Here is a 19,671-nt window from a genome sequence, read left to right as displayed (position 1 = left end):
ATCCTCAAAAATGTTAGGGAGATTTCTTTTAAAACCTGGAAATGTTAGGGAAATTCAAACAGCAGTGTAGCATGAATTTCATCTATTCTAATTTAGTTTTTGCAGATTTACAGCAAATTCAGAAAAGTTGCTTAAGGTTTGCACACTACTGTATGTATTATGGAGCAGAAAAACATCCTATGCTTAGAAAAAATGTGATTGAATTACTGATTTTTTCACTATGTTCTCAATCTAAACATTTATAATAAAGCCTTCGTTAATACTTAGAAATTCTTGTACAGTCTTGTCACTTTATTACATTCATGTAATAAATTTAAAGTGAAAAGGCTCTACCTGGTGTCATAGTTATGAACCATCAAATTTCAAAAAATGTTTGCCCCCCCCCCCCCGCAAAAATCCTCTTCAACTTTGGTCTGTCCCATAATTTATCTCCATTTCTTACCAGTTATACAAAATAATCAAAATAAAAGACTTCTGTTCAGTTGTTTGATTTTTTTATTTAATTAAAACTTTTAAACTAAATGTGAAATTGGTCGTTTTTAGTGCAGAATTATGAGTTTCCATTTTATGTATGTCAGTTCCAACATGTAGATATATATTTTATATTTTAGGAAATGGCAGACTTCCTCTTTGCCCAATATCTTGTGAAATCAGATCTTCACTTGAGAAGTAGCTGTAAAGAAGTATGTTTTATTTTGAATCTTATTAAACATTCTAACTTTTCATTTATATAATTATTGGCTACAAATTTTTGCATTAAAAACTACCTTAATTTAACAGCAGTTTTAACTATTATGTTGATTATTGTAATTATCAAGTGAATAATTATTCTAAACTTGTGTTAAAATTTTGCAATATAACATGCTCAGTGCATCATTTTTATTTCTTGAGCCTTGAAAAAAAGTCATTTGCATTAGTAGTATTTTTGCACTTTGTAAGAATGTTTTCAGTAAATATTGATAAAATATTGATATTAACATTTGAAATTAATTTAGCTTCTTTGTATTCTATAATTGTCTTAGTTATTCTTTGCTCCTTGAGAATAGTTGAACTTTTCAGCATTTCATTCAGCATGCTATATATTAAAATTGAGAAAACTGTGCCAATTTACATAATGAAAAAAGAATGTTGTGCAGTTAGTATGTTATTAGCTTGCCTATAGAAAATATCTTAAATTCTATAGAAAACTATCATAAAGAGTATTATCAAATTAATTGCTGGTATTAGCTGGTAGCAAAAATGCATTGCAATTTTGCATAGTTCATTTATTAATTTGAATGACCTTTTTTTCCCCTCTCTTTTAGAATTCTCGATACTCTGATAAGACATGCGATAAGACATGTAAAAATTCAACTATCAAGAGCAAAGATACATGTGCAGGTAATATACCTATTTAATGATTCTTGAAACAACTGCTTGCAGTAAATGAAAATGCCCTGTTTTAACATATTTAACTTTATTAATTTTTATCAATAGATGTTATTACTTGAAGAGCCATGTATTTGCATATCTTTTCCCTTTCCTTACTAGTCTGTGTTTAGTATTTTTCTAAATTTTCGACCAAGTTTTTTTTTCTCCGAGATCTTATTTATGTCATTTTAAAGGATATCTCAAAAGATCGAGATATTGTGCAGTGTGCTTCTTCACTTTTAGGTAGTTAATGAAGTTGTATCTAGGCAGTTTAGGTTGGATTGCCGACTGGAAAATTGGTAATGCCAAGAGATCAGGGAAATTTATTCTAAAACAGGAAATTTTTTATAAATTGATTATTTTTTATCAAAAATGATAATTTGCTAGTGTTTGTGGTAATGAAGATCGATCGAAAATGACAATTTGTTGGTTGGTAATGAAGATCGATTATTTACATCTACATTTCTGTGCATGTACCTGATTGGGAAGATTTTATATTTTAATTTCTGTGGGATCGAAATTTCAAGTATGTAGCATTCATTGTCTTTTGAGAAGTTCCTACAATTTTGAAGAACAAATCTCAAGCATCTAGATTATAATGGATTCTGATTCAAGTTGTGCCGACTGTTTTCTGTCTATTATCCAGCTTATTAATTGCCTTACTTTTATATTCTGTACATCCAAAAGAAATTACTCTTTTATCCCATTTTCTTGCTTTATTTATAGTATTTCTATAATAATTTGGTAATTCCTCGGTTTTATTGGCATTAGTCAAAACAATTTAGATTCTATAAAGTTAAATTAACACTTGGAGTGACAATGGGAAAGAAAGATTGACAATTATATCTAATTTATTGCATATTTACATAAATATATATTCCCCCACCTATTATTATGATTTTAAACTTTAATATGCGTAATTTATTTAAAAGGAATTTTATAAATGTATACAACTTTTTTTTCTTTCCTTTTCTTTCTTCAAAAGTCAAGTCTGTCTCACTAAGTTTTACAAAAGCATGAATTTTGGTTATTAATATTCAGAATTATTTTAAGCTAGATGCAAAATATTGAACTATTATTAAAATTTTGAAACAATTTATTCTAATTAAATAGATACTTTACAATTAATATTTTTCCAATTCTCGGGAGTTTGTTGTTGAATTATGAAGTACCGAACGTTATTGCTAATATTTTCTTAAAGCATTTTTTTATATATTTGTAAACTTAATAAATACTGGTCTTTTTATTATTCCTCATATGGACAACATGGAATGGATGTTCTTGCTTATATTTTCTTTTAATATTTTTTTATTTTGCATTTGTGCAAAATTGGAGAGGAAATTGTGGCTAAAGTTCTGTTGCTTAAGTCATTTTAATAATGGCCTAGTATATCTATTCTAAATTAGGATGACAACCGACCGGGAATGGTTAGGGAAATCCAAGAGATCAGAAAAATTTATTCTGAAACTAGATTTTTTAAAGTTGTGATAATTATTATTGTAGTTGACAATTAGCAGTTTTTTTATAAGTAGAATGGAACATCGTAAGCAATGAGTGACATTCAGTCATTTACTGATATCAGAAACGGAGACTATTATCCTTTCTGCACACATGCCTGGTGGTAAGATATTTAAACTTTTGAGGGACCAGAATTTTCTTTTCTATATGATCGTCAGCACCATAAATGCCTTCAGTTCTGAAGTACATGCATTTAATTTGTGATGGTGTCTGCTGACTAATTTGAAGCCACTGTTCATTACTTGTCTTATTGCATTTTATGTTATACACTTTACCTTTTTCAAAAAATTAACTCTCTCATAATGATTTTTTATATAATTTAATAGTATCATGATACCATAATATTGTAATTTGTTGATAAATTGTTTTTAGATCAAATCGCAAATAAGGCTTGGTTTATTATTCATGCTCTTAGTCAAAATACTTTAGGGACTGCAAAGTTGATTTATTAATATTCGGATTTGCCCTGAATAAGAAAGGGAAAAAATTAATCACCATAATTAATTTATTGTTTAGATAATTATTTCCCCCAGTTTTATTTTCCAGAACATCAATTTATAAAATATATAATGATAGTGTGATTTTAAAGAAAATAATTTTGCTTGTGCATTCTGTGTAAAATACAACGTAATTAAAACCCAATTCTCATTAATGCTATGATTTTCAATTTTAATGGGCCTATTTTAGTTTTAAAAATTCTTTTTTATGTGTGAAATATACAAAAAAAAAAAAAAAAAAAAAAAAATGTAATCATCAAGTTCATCATTTCGAGATTTACAAGAATCTTCATCCCCAAGCCGAAAAATACCTTCTTGACCTTCCTTGAAAAACAAATTTTTGGAATTGTGTTGGTCTGCCCATAAACATATTGTCTCAAACATGCTTTAAGCTAGATGGATGAAATTTTGCATGTGATCTTTACACAAAATTTGTAGAATTCATCAAGTTTTGTGCAAAATTCATTCCCAGAAAGTCTGAGAATAGGTGAACATGATAACAAAATGTAAGGAACTAGATGGATAATATCTGGTATGCTGATTTAGTGTTGAAAGTGTAGATAATTATCAAATCTGTAGAGAAATTCTTTTTCTTTAATCTGTAGAGAATTTTTTTTAAAATTCTGGTTATGTCTTATTTTGGTTTTATTTTTTCGAAAATGTGTGCCAAAAACGCATACTCGTTTCCTTCTTTATACTTCAAAGCACAGAACGCTTATGTATGAGACTTTGAACTTCCGTGGCATTCACGTGTGTTTGTGGGGGAGGTGTATTACATTTTTTTTAAGGAGTTTGCAAGTAAATTTCGGGAGACCAGTCCAGCTACTTTCTTCTTCGAATGTCAAGTTGATTGTACTACAAGTTGCAAAAGTATGAATTTTGTATTGATAATATCCAAAATTATTTTAGAGATCTAAAATATTGCCCAGCATTATTGTCTAAGATTAATTTATTGTAGATGTTTGATACAAGAATTAATTTTTCATTTTCTCTGCAAACTTTTTGAATTTTGAAGTATCAAACATATTGCTTATATTTTCTTTAAGCAATTTTTTGTTTGATTGCACATGCTTTTGCTTCTCTGAATATTGGAAAGCAATACAAATCATTTGTTAAATTATGGAATCTTCAAAATATTGTACAATTGCTATTTCTAATGTTTTCTTCCATTTTTAAATTATTTTTTTTATCCTGCTTATCTTTTAAAAGCTTCCTATATTAAGTAAAACTTCTGAAATTGAAATAGCTCTAAATACATTAAATTTGTTATTTGATATATTATACAAATATATATTTCTAATATTTCTCATTTTTTAAAAATATATAAGAGAAAGAAATATTAACATTTTTCTTATAAATTTTGATTTATTAGTCATTTTAAGAATATCGCTTTTTGATGAAAGAATAGTAGCACATTTTCAGATTTTTTTTTGTTTTGTTTATTAGGCCTTTCTTTTGTTTTATAAAATGCATTTTCTGAATTTTTTTTTTCTTACCTTTACATTTGATCTGCACTATTTTAGTTCGACACTTTTGTATTTATTCTTAATTTGGCTAGTTCATTTTTGCTGTTTATCGGGGTTGCTACTCTTTCTAATTCCAATGATAATTGAAATTTGCTACAATCTTTAAAAGAATGTAAATATCTTCTCCCATTTTTTTTCTCATCCCTGTTTAGGTAAAATCAATGCCTTCTGGTACATGGGCATTAGCACGGAGATTTACCGTATCTGAGAATAGGGAGTATATGAAACTGAAAAACATGATAAACATTTACAGAATTCATTCTTTTCATCTTTTTTAACATTTTGATGAAAATTTCTTTACAATAAAGTAAAATCTAGTGATAATAACCATATTTCCACTTTTCTTTGTATAATATAAAATGGTTATTCATTTTACTCGTGTGCAATTGATTTTTTTACTATGTTTGGAGAGCTAAAAGTTAATACAATTTTGCTGTCACTTAATTTATTTTATTTTGATTCAATGCCACTTCCCTTTAGTTTAAAAGTGCATAATACTATTACTGCCAATATTTTCTTGTAGCTGTTTTTTATTTTGAGTTCATAAATGATAACTTTTCTGTTAGTGGTATTATTCAGTTTTAATTTGGGTGTCAGTAAATAGTATAAATAGAGAAGATTATATTAAAAGGAAATAGATTTCATTAAATATTTTGCCAGTATGCATATGATTTTGTTCTACATCTTCATGAATACATTTTTATAATCAATTTTTAGAAATGCTTGTATGGATGAGCATGCATCATTTAGCATATTGTATTGTATATTTTCAAAAATTTGGAAAATGTTTACAAATATTATCTAAAAGTTAATGATTCACAATGATTTTTTCCCCTCTAAATGTTACATTTTTATTCTACATTGATTTTAGTAAGAAAGAGTTGAACACTATTTTTAAACTAAGAAGTTAACACTAATTTTTAAACACTAAAGAAAACTTAGAAATAAAATGAAAATCAATTTAAAATGCTGGCCACCCTGTAAGCTTCTCCCAACTGAGATACGAGCTTTGATTACGAGGTGGGAAAAATTAAATTAGGTGTATTTTTCACTTTTATCTAAATTACTCGGAAAATAATGTATTTAATCATGTAAATGCCGAACAAGAAAAGTTGAAGTGAACACCATTATTATATGTTAGGCTACAGAATTATGAGTGAAAAAAAAAAATCTTTTACTTAAAATTGTCGATTTTTTCCCCCAAATTTCTTCAGAAATGCGATGCATGCAATCAAATAAGTTGTTTAAATAAACACTACAAAAATATTTTAATTTTATGTTTATATATAAACTAGCTGTACCGCATATCGTTGCCCGTGGCATAGCATCCAAGGGGGAAAAAAAATAGCTTTAAACTTAAGTCTAGCCTCCACACGGTATGACATAGGCATGTTATGCAACATCAAACAGAAAAATATATTTAGAAATTATCAAAAATAGCTACAAAACAATTTTTTTATTACACACATTCAGAGATATTTAGACTGTTAAAAAGGTAATAATATGATATGTCCGTAGACAAAACAATCAACTAAAAATATACAATAGAAAAGCTGTTTTAAAATTTAAATATATGCAAATAAGTCATTGTACCCACTGTTCCACACTTGTTTATCAACTCTGTATCACTTGATATAATGATAATTTGCATTCCTCATGAGATTTTAACTTCTCTCAAGAGAAGTGCTCCTTCCCTAAGTTCATTATTTCTCTGATATTCGCTAACCGAACATTTCTTTCCTCTTCATTTTCCTTATCGCGCAACAAACGAAGATTTTTGGCATGTAATTCGTTCCAGCCAGGGCTGGATTTCCTTCTTATGGGCATAATGAGATTTGAATCGCTGTTTAAAATAAGACGTCAGCAAAGAAATGTATCGCATGTGCATACCATAGCTCTTGCTATTTGCACATACAGTTTGTGGTTTTCGCGCATGCGCGGAATAATTAAAATCGCAATTATAAAACTCCTTTTTTTTAAAATTTTGACATGACTTTAATGTAAGAAAACTTTTCCCTATAAATGCTCTACAAAATGATATAAATATCTCCAATATCCATTAACTATTTCTCGAGTTTTTGTGGTTCAAACATACAGACGTTTTCAGGAAATTTCATTTTATACTATATATAGATATGTAAAATGGGGTGGCGACAGAACTGGGAAATCAGGGAAAGTGAAATTAGAAATTCGTAAAAATATCTACAAATCATAGGAAATTGCTGACGTGAGCATTACATGCTGAACGCACCTTATCCTTTCTCTACATCTGAAGTCGAATACCGCCAAAATGACCTTAGCAATTCCAATTTGGGATAGCTTTCTTTCAAGAATGACTTTTTGGAATTTCATTTCGATAAGTAGAGCAATAAGCTGATGGATGGGACTTTAAGGCTGCCCTAATGAAAGTTTCGGAAAGATACGAATTTTTCAAAGAACTGAGTGAATAAATTTTGTTTTAACCTGCTCTTAACTCACCCAAAACCTAGGTAGTGAGGCTACGTTAGGTTGGCCAGCAGCCGACCTGGAAGTAGGGGATATAGATAATTATAGTGGAATCTTGAGAGATCAAGAAAAGTCAAGGAAATTATTCTAAAGCTGAGATTTAAAAAAAAATTTGATTATTGTAGTCAACAATTTATTTGCTTTTTTCTTTTAACCCCTTTATAAGTAGAATGAAACACCATTTGTAACCAGTATAAAATCAATCATTTAATGAAATCAGAAATGGAGGCACCCACATTTCTGCACACTTACATCACAATGGAATGTTTATATTTGAATTAAAAGGCATAGAAATTTTCATTATTGAGGATCATTAATACCATGAATGCCTTCGATTTTGAAGTATGCATATCTAGTTTATGATGGATTCTGCTTCTGCTGACTCATTTGAAACAACAAACTTCTCAATTGCATATTTCATATCCTATTTTATACACATTTATCAATATTTTTAAATAATTTCTTTGCATAATTTGATATTACTTGATTACCTAGTGGTATTATAATTTGGTATTTCATTGTTTTTAGATTGAATTGCGATTGAAACTTAGTTTAGCATTTGTGCTCTTAGCCTAAGCAATTAAAGAAAAGTAAAATTGGTTCTGAAATTGCGGTGGTGAAGAGAGAAAATTAATGACCTAAATTAATTTATTATATATTTTTCTTCCTAAAATTAAAAAAATTAGTAATGCTTCTGCTATGGAAAATTGCAGAGTAACTCAAGCCCAACTCACATTATTATAATTTTCATCTTTATTAGGCTTCTTTTAATCAAAAGGAGAAAAATTTGTTATACTTTTTATTCGTATACAATATATACAAAGAAAAAGGATTGTAATTGTAAATAAATAGAGGTTTTGATGAATCTCTACATTTTAGATCTCTGAATCCAAAAAACACATTTTTGGAGCTATAGATGGATGACTATGAACATGTTAACTCAAAAATGTTTTGAACTAGATGGGTGAAATTTGTAGATGACTTATCAGATTTTGAGCGAATTCCATTCTCAGGAAATGTGTTTGGCTGTATGTGGGCAAATGAACATGATTACAAAACTTAGAGCTAAATGTATGCAATCTGGTAAGCTGATTAACTTTAAAAGGGTAGATAAATATCAAATTTTGGACCAAATCCATCTAGGGGTTGGTCATTGTCAATTTACACATTCTCATACGTGTAAACACAACAATTATGATGAATGAAATTTGTTATGTGATCTTGTTGCAAAAATTGTAGTTATATGTCAAATGTTGCTTTCATTTGGTTGAAAGAAATCTCCCAATTTCATACCTGGTTTTCGTCACTTTCTTGAAGATATAGAATGCTTTGTGCGGGACTCGGATATTAAAAATCAGAGCATTCGTAGCATTCATGGGATCGGGGAAGGATGATCTATATCTTTTCTGAAGGAGTATGCAAGAAAGTTTGCATTCCAAACATCAAGTCAATCGTGTTGTGAAAGTATGAATTTTATGCTACTTATATTCAGATTTATTTTAAAGTAGATGTAAAATATTGCCCATTATTAGATCACTAATTTATTTCAAATAAATGTTTGATACAAGACTTGATTTATTTTCTTACTTCTTGGAGTTCTTTTTAAAGTAAGCAAGTATTGGACTTTATTCTTTATATTTTTTTAAGTATTATTATTATTATTATTTTGTTTATGCATGTTTTTTTTGTTTTTTTGTTTTTTTTTAGTATTAGAAAACATTGCAGGATTTTTACTAAATTATGGTATCTTCGAGGTATTATACAAATGTCATTGCAAATATTTCCATTTTTTTTTCTTCGCCTTTTTATCTTTCAAATACTTTCTACTTGTGAAATTAATATAGTGCTAAACACATTCAGTTAATTTAAATTTGTCATTTGATGCATTATGCAAGTCATATATATATATATATAATTTTTTAACATAATCGTGGCTGCAGAGAGAGAAGACACTTTCGAATTTTAAACTTCGCTTTTATTCCATGCCGGATTCACAATTTATATACAAGAAGCGCGAACAAAACACGTCCGTTCACAAGCGATACAAGAGAAAAAGAAGGGTAAAAAAAAAAAAAAAAAAAGGAAAAAGCTAAAAGGGCAGAAAATATTTTCCCCAGTCCTTATATACTGTGAGATTTTGATAGGGATTTCTTTGCACGTGTCGATTTAGGTAAGGGAATTACAGGGATCTTTTGAAAGAATGTATTAGATCGACAAATTTTTATCCCTTCACGCGAGTGTGTGAACTTGTCGATCTCAGCAATTTTACAGAGCTTCTGTTGCATTAATTAAATAAAAAAGGTGGAATTGGAGCAGAAAATAAGAGAATATTTTAGAATGAAGTTAATATGGGCTGAATTAAGATAAAACTTTGGAAGTGAATTAGGATTAAATTTAATTATAAAATATCATTATAATATGATTTGATGTTCTGATCTTCTCAGAAACCCAATATTATCACTGTCGGCGCTGCCGAGCTTTTTTAATTCTTATTTCTCATCAGAAAAATTAATAAGGCAAAGACTGCCCTTTTTGTAAATAAATGTAAACGAAAATAATTGGCATGACACCATATTTAAATTTTTTTGACAACATTTAATTGACGTAGGACGAAACATAACATATAAGAACACTATTACAAAATTTAGTACGTTAACATCATAGAACTTTCGAACATCCAACCACCTTCTCTCGGCCCCGTCTCTCCCGCCGTCCTTTTTCTCCACACTCTTCCCTTCAGTTCGTTTTCTGGTTCTAATCATCCGCCCCTAAGAGAAAAACTGGTCTTCAAACGGCAAAAGTTTTTCTCTGATTCCTTTGGACAAAGTTAATAACATATAAGGAAAAATAACTAAACGAAATAAGAACATCTCATCCACATATTGAAATAACAATGAAAGCTCCGAATATATATATATATGAAAAATAATTAAACGAAATATGAACATAGCATACATATATTAAATAAAAATGAATACATATATTGAAAACAATTAAACACAATAAGAATATAGCGTACATATGTTGAAATAAAAACTGAACAAAACATACATTAACACAATGGATATTGAGAACTAATTTTAACAAGAAAAAGAACTAATGTTTAGTTTGTAGACGAGATAAAGCATCAGCGTCTTTGTTTAAGATTCCAGGACGATGAGTAATTTTGTAACTCCATCGTTGCAAAGCCAATGCCCACCTAGTTAATTTAGGGCTTTTTGGAGTTTTTTCAATTAAATATTTTAATGGATTATGATCAGTTACGATTTCTACCGTAGTTCCATGCAACCATTTATCAAATTTTTTAAATCCAAACAAAATAGCATAAGCTTCCTTTTCAATAGTTGACCAATTTTTTTGAGTTTTGTTACATTTTTGGCTTACAAATGCGATGGGTTTACAATTTCCCTTTCCATCTTTTTGGGTTAGACAACAACCAACTGCATAGTCAGAAGCGTCTGAGTGAATTTCGAAAGGTTTACCAAAATCAGGGGCATTTAACGCTGTCGCCTCACATAAAGCTTTCTTCAATCTAAAAAACGATTCTTCTTCGCGTTTTCCCCAATTTACATCTCCTGATTTTTTTCCTTTGGTTAGTTCAGTTAGAGGAGTTGCAATTTCCGCATAATTAGGAATATATGATCGATAAAAACCCATTAGTCCTAACACAGATCTTACTTCCTTTTTCGTCTTTGGCCTTTCTAGTCGTTTTATTGCCGCAATTTTTTCCTCGTCTGGTGCATGCTTACCTCCTCCTATCTTATGGCCTAAAAATTGTAGTTCTCGGGCCGCGAAAGTGCATTTTTTAAATTTTACAGAAAACCCTGTCTTTTCTAATTCCTGCAATACCTTTCTCAGATGAATTAAATGTTCGCTCCATGTTTTGGAGTACACTATTATATCGTCAATGTAAGCTTGAGCATAACTAGAATGGTTTCGAAGAACACTATTCATTATTTTTTGGAATGTACCCGATGCTCCCGATAGACCAAAAGGCATAACCTTCCACTGATATACTCCGTTATGAGTAGAAAAAGCTGTTAAAATTTTGTTCTCATCATTCATTTTAATTTGGTAATATCCCTTTAGCAAATCTAGACAAGATAACCATTGAGCCATCCCCGCAGTAAAAACTAATTCTTGTGTATCTTTCATGGGGTAATTAGGAACTTTTGTTACAGCATTAAGGGCTCTATAGTCAATACACATTCGAATGGATGCGTCCTTCTTTGCCACACATACTATAGGATATGTAATGTCTGCATTCGAAGGTTCAATCAAGTGTAAGTCCAACAGTTCTTTCACTTGTCTGTCCACCTCTGCTCTATAAGACATTGGAACACTGTAGGAATGCGGTTTCCGTCTAGTAATATTGGGCAAAAGTTCAATCACGTGCTCCCCGATTGCAACTGGTTGCACTGGTCTTTTGAATAAGGGTTCAAATTCTTTTAATAATTTCTTCAATTCTGTCTGCTGCGTAGTTGATAAGTCAGGTGAGGCTACGGATTTTACTTCCTGCCAAAAGGAGTCTTCTTTCAATGGAGTATTTTCGATGTCACCAAATTCTTCTTCCCCTTCAAATATGACGTTCACACTTCCGGAGCTAGCAATAAATTCTCTCATTTTATTTTGATGCACATACCTCAGACTACCATCAGGCATCTTCACTAAAAATGAATGTTCATTCTTTCGTGATTCGATGGTACATGGACCTTGCCATCTAGCTAAAAGCTTGTTTCTAGAATCAGGTAATAGAACAATTACCTTGTCTCCTGGATTAAAGACTTTCTTCGTAGATCTCAAATTGTAATAACAAGCCATTCTTTCTTGCTGTACTGTTGAAATCAATTTTGCTTTCTCAGCTGCGTCTTCTAGCTGCTTCTTAAGCTTTTCCATGTAAAGAGGTACTGGAGTAGTATCCAACTGCAAACCCTCTTCATCTGCCACCCAAGTGTTCCTCAGAATAGATAAGGGTCCTTCTGGTTTTCGTCCATATAACAACTGAAAAGGTGCTACGCCAGTCGTGCTGTTGGGGACTTCTCGATAGGCCCACAAAATGAATGGTATTTTTGTATGCCATGTACGTGGCTCTTCCAAAATGACATGATGTAGCATGTGCTTTAACGTCTGATTAAATCTTTCTACCAGCCCATTCGACTCTGGATGCAATGGTGTCGAAAATCTTGGGCTGGATCCCATTCTTTTTTCAAACTCTTGTGTCAAACTAGCATTGAAATTAGTCCCATTGTCTGATGCTATTATATTAGGCACACCTGTCCGCATGAAGATGGTTAACAGTGCTTCACATGTAGCTTTGGCAGTTAAACTGGTCAGTGGTACTGCCTCAGCCCATCTCGTGTGTTGATCAACTAGACATAATATATATCTGTGACCTTTTGCACTCGGCGGATCTATAGGTCCAATGATGTCGATGTTTACCACTTGGAACGGCAATTCTGGTCTTGCTACAGGAGTAATTGGTACTCTGTCCTTTTGATTTATTCGCCTTGTCAACTGACACTCTTTGCACTGTTGACAAAAAGCTCTGACATCTTTGGATATTCCATGCCAGTAAAAAGAATACCTTATTCTTTCAGCAGTTTTTCTTGCGCCCATGTGACCTCCAAATACCGAACAGTGAGCTAACTTTAGAACTTCAAGTCTACGCTTCTTAGGCAAAACTAGATGAGCAACGGACTCTCCTAAAACTTTTTCTTTGTGAAACAAAAATTTATTATGGAAATAATATCCTCCGGACCTTTCATTTGCACATTTTCTAGCATATTCCAAATTTGGACAATCCACTTGATCTTTAAGAAATTCGCCCGACCTTGATAGTTCTTTAGCATTCTTTTCTGAATTTTCCACAGAAAATGCCCTTATTTCTTCACTTCCCAAGACTGGGTTATCATCACTTGTTTCATCGACGATTTCTCTATCTTTAATTGTCTTCGGTTCTGTGTCCTTTTCGGAAATATCAACGAAATAATTTTCTTGAACACCCTGCAACTTGTCCCTTATTTCTGGGGGCAACAGTACATCATCCACCAGAGTAGGAGCAACTGCACACAGCACTTCTTGGTGAATCATGTTCCCGTCTTTGCCAACGATGACACCCATTGGAATATTGACAAGAGAACATTTCTCTGCTGGACCAAAAATGCCTTTTATATAAATTGAAGCCCTATCTTCAACAGGAAAATCAGTCAATATATCTCTTCTGACTACGGTTATTTCAGTACCAGAATCAATTAAAGCTGTTGCAGGCTTTCCATTCACACTTATACGTATCTTTTCTAGATTACAAAGACCTTTATCAAGAGAAGGTCGTCTGTGAGACATCACTTTAGCCACTACTGCCGTTTCCTTAGTTACCGGTTCTGGGTCCACGACAGTTCTGTGAACATTTGCCTTTCTTCTACTATCTTGATCTGAGTTCGTCTTTAAAAGTTTGGGACAGAACTTCTTTACGTGACCATCCACTCCACAGAAATAGCAGATAAACTTTGGACGGTTTTTCGGTTCGTATCTATTCCGTGTGAAACCTTTATCTTGCTTCATCTGTTTAGGGCTATTATTATAGTCTCTGTTATCACGGCTAAAGGCGTTATTTCTAACATTTACTTGTTGATGTGCCTTGGGATTTGGATTCGACGGTCTCCGATAAGTTTTTCGAATACACTCGTACTCGTCTAGCTTGTCTGCTAAATCTTGGGGTTTGACTAATGTCCCCCATACGTCAACAAAATGGTCACGAACCTCTTGTGGAACTCTCTTCTTTACTTGATCCGTAATGATCAAATCTTTCAGTCCCTCCAAATCTGTGACATTCAAAGCACTTGTCCAGCCTTGAAAGTAATTTGTAACTTCATAAATGATATCTTTCCAACTCTTCTCTGGATTTCTTTGGTGCTGAACAAATTTCTGCCGAAAACCTTCAGCATTCAATTTAAACTTCTTCATCAAGATTTCCTTCACATGTTCAAAATTAAAAAATTCTTCTTCTGGAATTCTTGCGATCAGTTCCACTATCTCTGCAGGCATGAGAGGTATTAAACATGACACCCAGTTTTCCTCATCAATTTTCAACCTCTTGACTTGTCTCTCAAATAATGACATATATAAGACAATGTCACATTCTTTTTCGTCGAATTTTGGCATGGACTTGGAAATTTCAATCTGCGGATTGATATGAAATTGTCCACCACTAGCTGAACTAGCATTAGATGCAGCCATTCCTGCTTCTATTTTTTTCTTTTCCAATTCAAATTCCATCTCTCGCTTCCTTGCTTCCATCTCCATCTGCAATTTCAACTCGTTATCTTTCTTTGTTGCTTCCATCTGCAATTTCAACTCTTGTTCCTTTCTTGTAGAGATTATTGTTTCTAGTAAAGTTTTGACAAATTCTTCTTCATAGACCTGACTGCCAGTAATTAATGTTTTTAGCCCATATACTGTCATATCAGATTTCGGTTCCTCCCCCATTTCAGTTGCCAACACTATAAGATCACACTTGATACCCTTTGCTAAAAACGCCATTATTAAATAATAATTCTGACCCGAAAATAGAAATTTACCCTGTTTCTTTTAAATTATACAAATACTTTTTTGTTGTTTTAAAAACGCGCACCAAGAATTCTGTTACTGCGGAGATACTCTTTACAATATTGAAAAAAAAAAAAAAACTAAAATGAAAATAAAGTAAAATAATAATAATTGCTAACAATATTATCTTGATAATTTTTAAATTCATAAAACTTATTTTAACAATCTAAAATGCAAGTACATGTTCCAAATAATTTCTGTTTTATTTGAAAACATTTCTTAAAATATTAAACATAAAATGGTTTATGCACTTGCGACAAACTTTTTTAATGTAACACAAATGGACTTTTAACAACTTTTGTTGTCGTTCTATTTCACAGCAATAAAATATAATCTCTAATACAGCACTCCCTTTATACTTATATCAATAAAAAAAAGAAAATGCAAAAGTAATAAATCTTCCATAAATAAAGATCATTCATATTAAATATTAAACCAGAATTATTTATTTGAGCTATAGTCAAATGTTACGAAACAATAACTGAAAGAATTTAGTACATAAACAATCATAAAATGAAGAGAGTATTAGAATGCTTTCCTGAATAACAGCAAATAGTATTAATTCTAAGAAATATCCTTTTAATAAAAAAAAAACACAAATGGCATAAATTAGAAAATAAAAAAAAACCATAAATCTACTCTTTCCTTTTATTTATTTCTTGTTTTCTTTTTTTTTTAACTGCCGTCAACAGGATTCATAAAACAAGAATGATTTATCCGGAACACCGGAAATGCGTATATCAATCAGAAAAGTATTATTTTTAAAACATCTTTCGTTCGGAATCGAAACGAAAGTGTTACTGGTAATTATTTTTCAACTAAAATACAGAATTATCAAGCACAAAATTCAATTAAACATATCACTTATTTACTAGAATACAGAATAATCAAGCATAAAACTCAATTAAACATATCACTTATTTAAGACAACAATCAAAATAAATTCTTTAATGTCCAGAATATCTGAAAAAAGAACATAAATATCAAAACAAGTGAAACAAAAACTCGTAGAGCTTATTATTGTATTTTCCAAGAATTAATTCCTTGCAATGTTTATGGAACAATTACTTTATTATATATTGAAAAAAAATATATCAAAAGAACACCAGTTTTATTTTTATAAAAATAAAAAAAATTATAATAAAATGCTATACAATTATTTATGACAGCATTCACCCTTTCAAAACGAAACGATAGTGTCAACAGTTGTTCAGCTCATTTCTTGATAGAAATAAATTTTTAACACAGCATGTTTTAGTTTTATTTCTCTAAAAGGTACAATAATCAACTTTCTTTTTTTTTCTCTTTATTTTACTGACGTAAACTATATTTAATCATCGTAACCACTGACGCGGTATTATCACTGACGTAACAAATAAAATGGCGAGTTCCTGGCGGAACAAAGTATAAACTATAATAAATTAATACTTATTTGTGCTGTAAGGATATATTACCAACATGTTAGAAGGTGACACAACATGCAGAATTTAGAAATCTGGATATCACTGGCGTGATACAACAACTTATATTCCTGACGGAACAAAATCACTGACGTGATACAACAAATTATATTCCTGACGGAACAAAATCACTGGCGTGATACAACAAATTATATTCCTGACGGAACAAAACTATATCTTTACATGCGCACCAAATCAGTAAACATTTAGCTTACCTGAGTTCCTTTAGCTACTGCCGTAATTTCCTTCATTACATACCTGGATTCGGTGGGTTAACTCGATTTCCTTCTGGATCAGACGGAAATATAATAGACACCTTCATTAATACAGATCCCGTTCGCTGCCACCAAGATGTCGGCGCTGCCGAGCTTTTTTAATTCTTATTTCTCATCAGAAAAATTAATAAGGCAAAGACTGCCCTTTTTGTAAATAAATGTAAACGAAAATAATTGGCATGACACCATATTTAAATTTTTTTGACAACATTTAATTGACGTAGGACGAAACATAACATATAAGAACACTATTACAAAATTTAGTACGTTAACATCATAGAACTTTCGAACATCCAACCACCTTCTCTCGGCCCCGTCTCTCCCGCCGTCCTTCTTCTCCACACTCTTCCCTTCAGTTCGTTTTCTGGTTCTAATCATCCGCAGCGCCCTCACAATCACTTTTTTCATTTTAACCTGCAGAGGTGATGCTCAATAAATAATATATCTGCTTTTTAATAATATTTTCCATCAGATGTGTTTTCTATACTTTTTTTTTTCTTGTCATTTTGATCTACAGTTTCAGGGTGGCCAGCCGACCAGGAATTGCCATGGAAATTTATTATAAAACTGGTTATATTTTTTTATAAATTGCTAATTTATATCAAACATAATTCGCTGGTATTTTTTCATCCAAACTTTTATTCATAATTTAAAATAGAGTATGGAAAAGAAAAATTAACCACCATATCTAATTTATTACATACTAGCTATTATCCGCGACTTCGTTCAAGTAGAAATTTTGATGTGTATGTATCAGAATTGACGGTCTGATCAAAATGTAAAATATTATCAAACCGTATCATTATGGTGCTGTTGAAAACAGTCTGATATGATATAATCAAGAAACTTGTAATTCATTGAAAGATCTATGGGAAAATTTCAAAATTTATTTTTATTCTAATACCATTATGTATGCAATTTTAAATTACTTATTATTTTCCGTCGGCACATGCAAAATTTAGGCACTTGAATCACGTGCAAAATAATCAGCATATAATTAACCATGTGAGAAACATGGTAACATGACCGTGTGAGCCCAAATTAATACGTACAATTTTTAAGGTTTGCCCCTGGGATTTTTTGATCATCATTGTAAAAGCCAATTTTACGGGTAATTGCAACCTCTTGAAACAAAATGGCAAGTTGTTTGGAATAATAGGCATGCGGGGAATTAAAACGCGGTTTTCTTTAGCAGTTCCTGTAATAATGGTAGCTTTTATAATATTGCTGCCAAGCTCTGTGATACGAAGCCTGGTACCATTGCACAGTCTGGGTGCATCAAGATTTGGCATCAGCAGAGCTGGAATGCTAACTTTAAGCTCCAGCTTATGCGAGGGTACGCCTGTTAACTCTGGATACTTGAGAAATTCAACGGGGTTGGCAGTACTATCGTCATTAGCCATTACAGTGTCTATGGATGTGTATAGTTTTAAATTTCCGACGATCATGTCTAATTTTTTTTTAAAAAAAATTTCATTTAGTGACTCAATTGTTCTTTGGTGACAGCACTGCCCTCTCACACAACCATTCTTCATTATTTATATCAACCTCCAAATTGGGAAAAACTTGCATGGTAAGTTCATCTTCTGTAGCCACTCGATAGGAAAATTCTTCTGAAAATAGAAATATTCCATCTGCATCCGTTTCTAGACGACCCTCGCCAATTTGCAGAATCTTATTTGCAAAGGCGCCTGATTCATGATCGTTGTACATTTGGATGCGCATGCTGTACGTAAGATGGAGATTTTCAATCCTAGACCACAGAGGCTACGCCTTGAGACATACGTTTATTTCATCCGTCGGTGTGGCCTTCTCATTAACTGGTAGTGTCTGTCTAAAATCGCCCGCGAGAAAAACGACAACGTCGCCCATCACTGCCTGGTTGCCGCGGATGTCCTGTGGGTTGCGGTTTAACGCCTCTAATGCATGCTTGTGCGACATTGTGCACTCGCCCCATACTATTAATTTGCTCTACTGCAAAAGGACTCCCCGGCCGCTGTTTTTGGTGATGTTGCATGTTAGCGTATCTTCGCTTGCAAGATTAAGCGGCAGTTTGAAAACGGAATGTGCAGTCCGGCCACCGTTAAGCAAAGTTGCAGCAATGCCCGAGGAAGCAACAGCCAGAGCTATATTGCGGTCCTTGCGAAGTTGGGGCCAGCAAAGTCGCGTACCCCCTGATGCGTCAAGAAAGAATAATTCTTCCTCTCCACTAGGTGCAGAATCGTTTCGTAGACTTAACGCTGCTTGGGAAGTAATCGTAGTATCATTTCATTGACCTGCGCTTCTAAAACCACGCTATCGTAGTTTAGATCCTTCACAATTTTGCTTGCTAATTCCTCTCTTCGCTGTGGTGTGGGTTGGCCGAAATCAGCGAGACATTTTCCAGATATGGAAATCATTTTATCCTCAATCAATACCAAAGCTCCGTTAATGATTAGGTCATTGTGAATGCCATCCAGCCTATGCACGATATCTTCTAATAAAGCGTCCTTGTATTTATCTTGCAGCTAGAGGGGGTTTAAAAGTCCGCAATTGCTCACTAAAATTGCAAATAGATCTTCTAGCTACTTTCATAGCCTGATTTATTTCTCCTCTTCGAAAGATTAGATTTGCGTTTTCTAGGCATTTCGAAAAACTATCAAATAATAAAAAATAAATTAAAACTAACCTGAAAACTATGTACTTAAAACTATAAGCATATACGAAAAATATATAACTAACATAAATACAATTTAATTACAAAAGCACACAAGTAACAAAAAAAAAAAAAAAAAAACACAATTTATTTGCATTGTGTACCAGAAATAAAACAAAAATGCAAATGAAGTCCGTATTTCTTTAAAATCAGGTCAATTCTATTTTATTTATCGATCGA

At 31.9% G+C, this 19,671-nt stretch overlaps 1 protein-coding gene across 1 annotated transcript in view; it reads left to right on the top strand.

Annotated features, from left to right (window-relative positions):
* Nucleotides 1-19,671, top strand: part of LOC129960001 (uncharacterized) — a 135,578-nt gene that overhangs the window by 54,773 nt on the left and 61,134 nt on the right. The window contains exons 9-10 of the mRNA XM_056072980.1: nucleotides 612-683; nucleotides 1,305-1,380. Of these exons, the coding sequence (XP_055928955.1) occupies nucleotides 612-683; nucleotides 1,305-1,380 (148 nt within the window). The remainder of the gene's footprint in view (nucleotides 1-611; nucleotides 684-1,304; nucleotides 1,381-19,671) is intronic.

This window comes from Argiope bruennichi, chromosome X2 (assembly GCF_947563725.1).
Source record: "Argiope bruennichi chromosome X2, qqArgBrue1.1, whole genome shotgun sequence".
Taxonomy (NCBI): Eukaryota; Metazoa; Arthropoda; class Arachnida; order Araneae; family Araneidae; genus Argiope; species Argiope bruennichi.
This window is presented reverse-complemented; position numbering and strand designations above follow the sequence as displayed.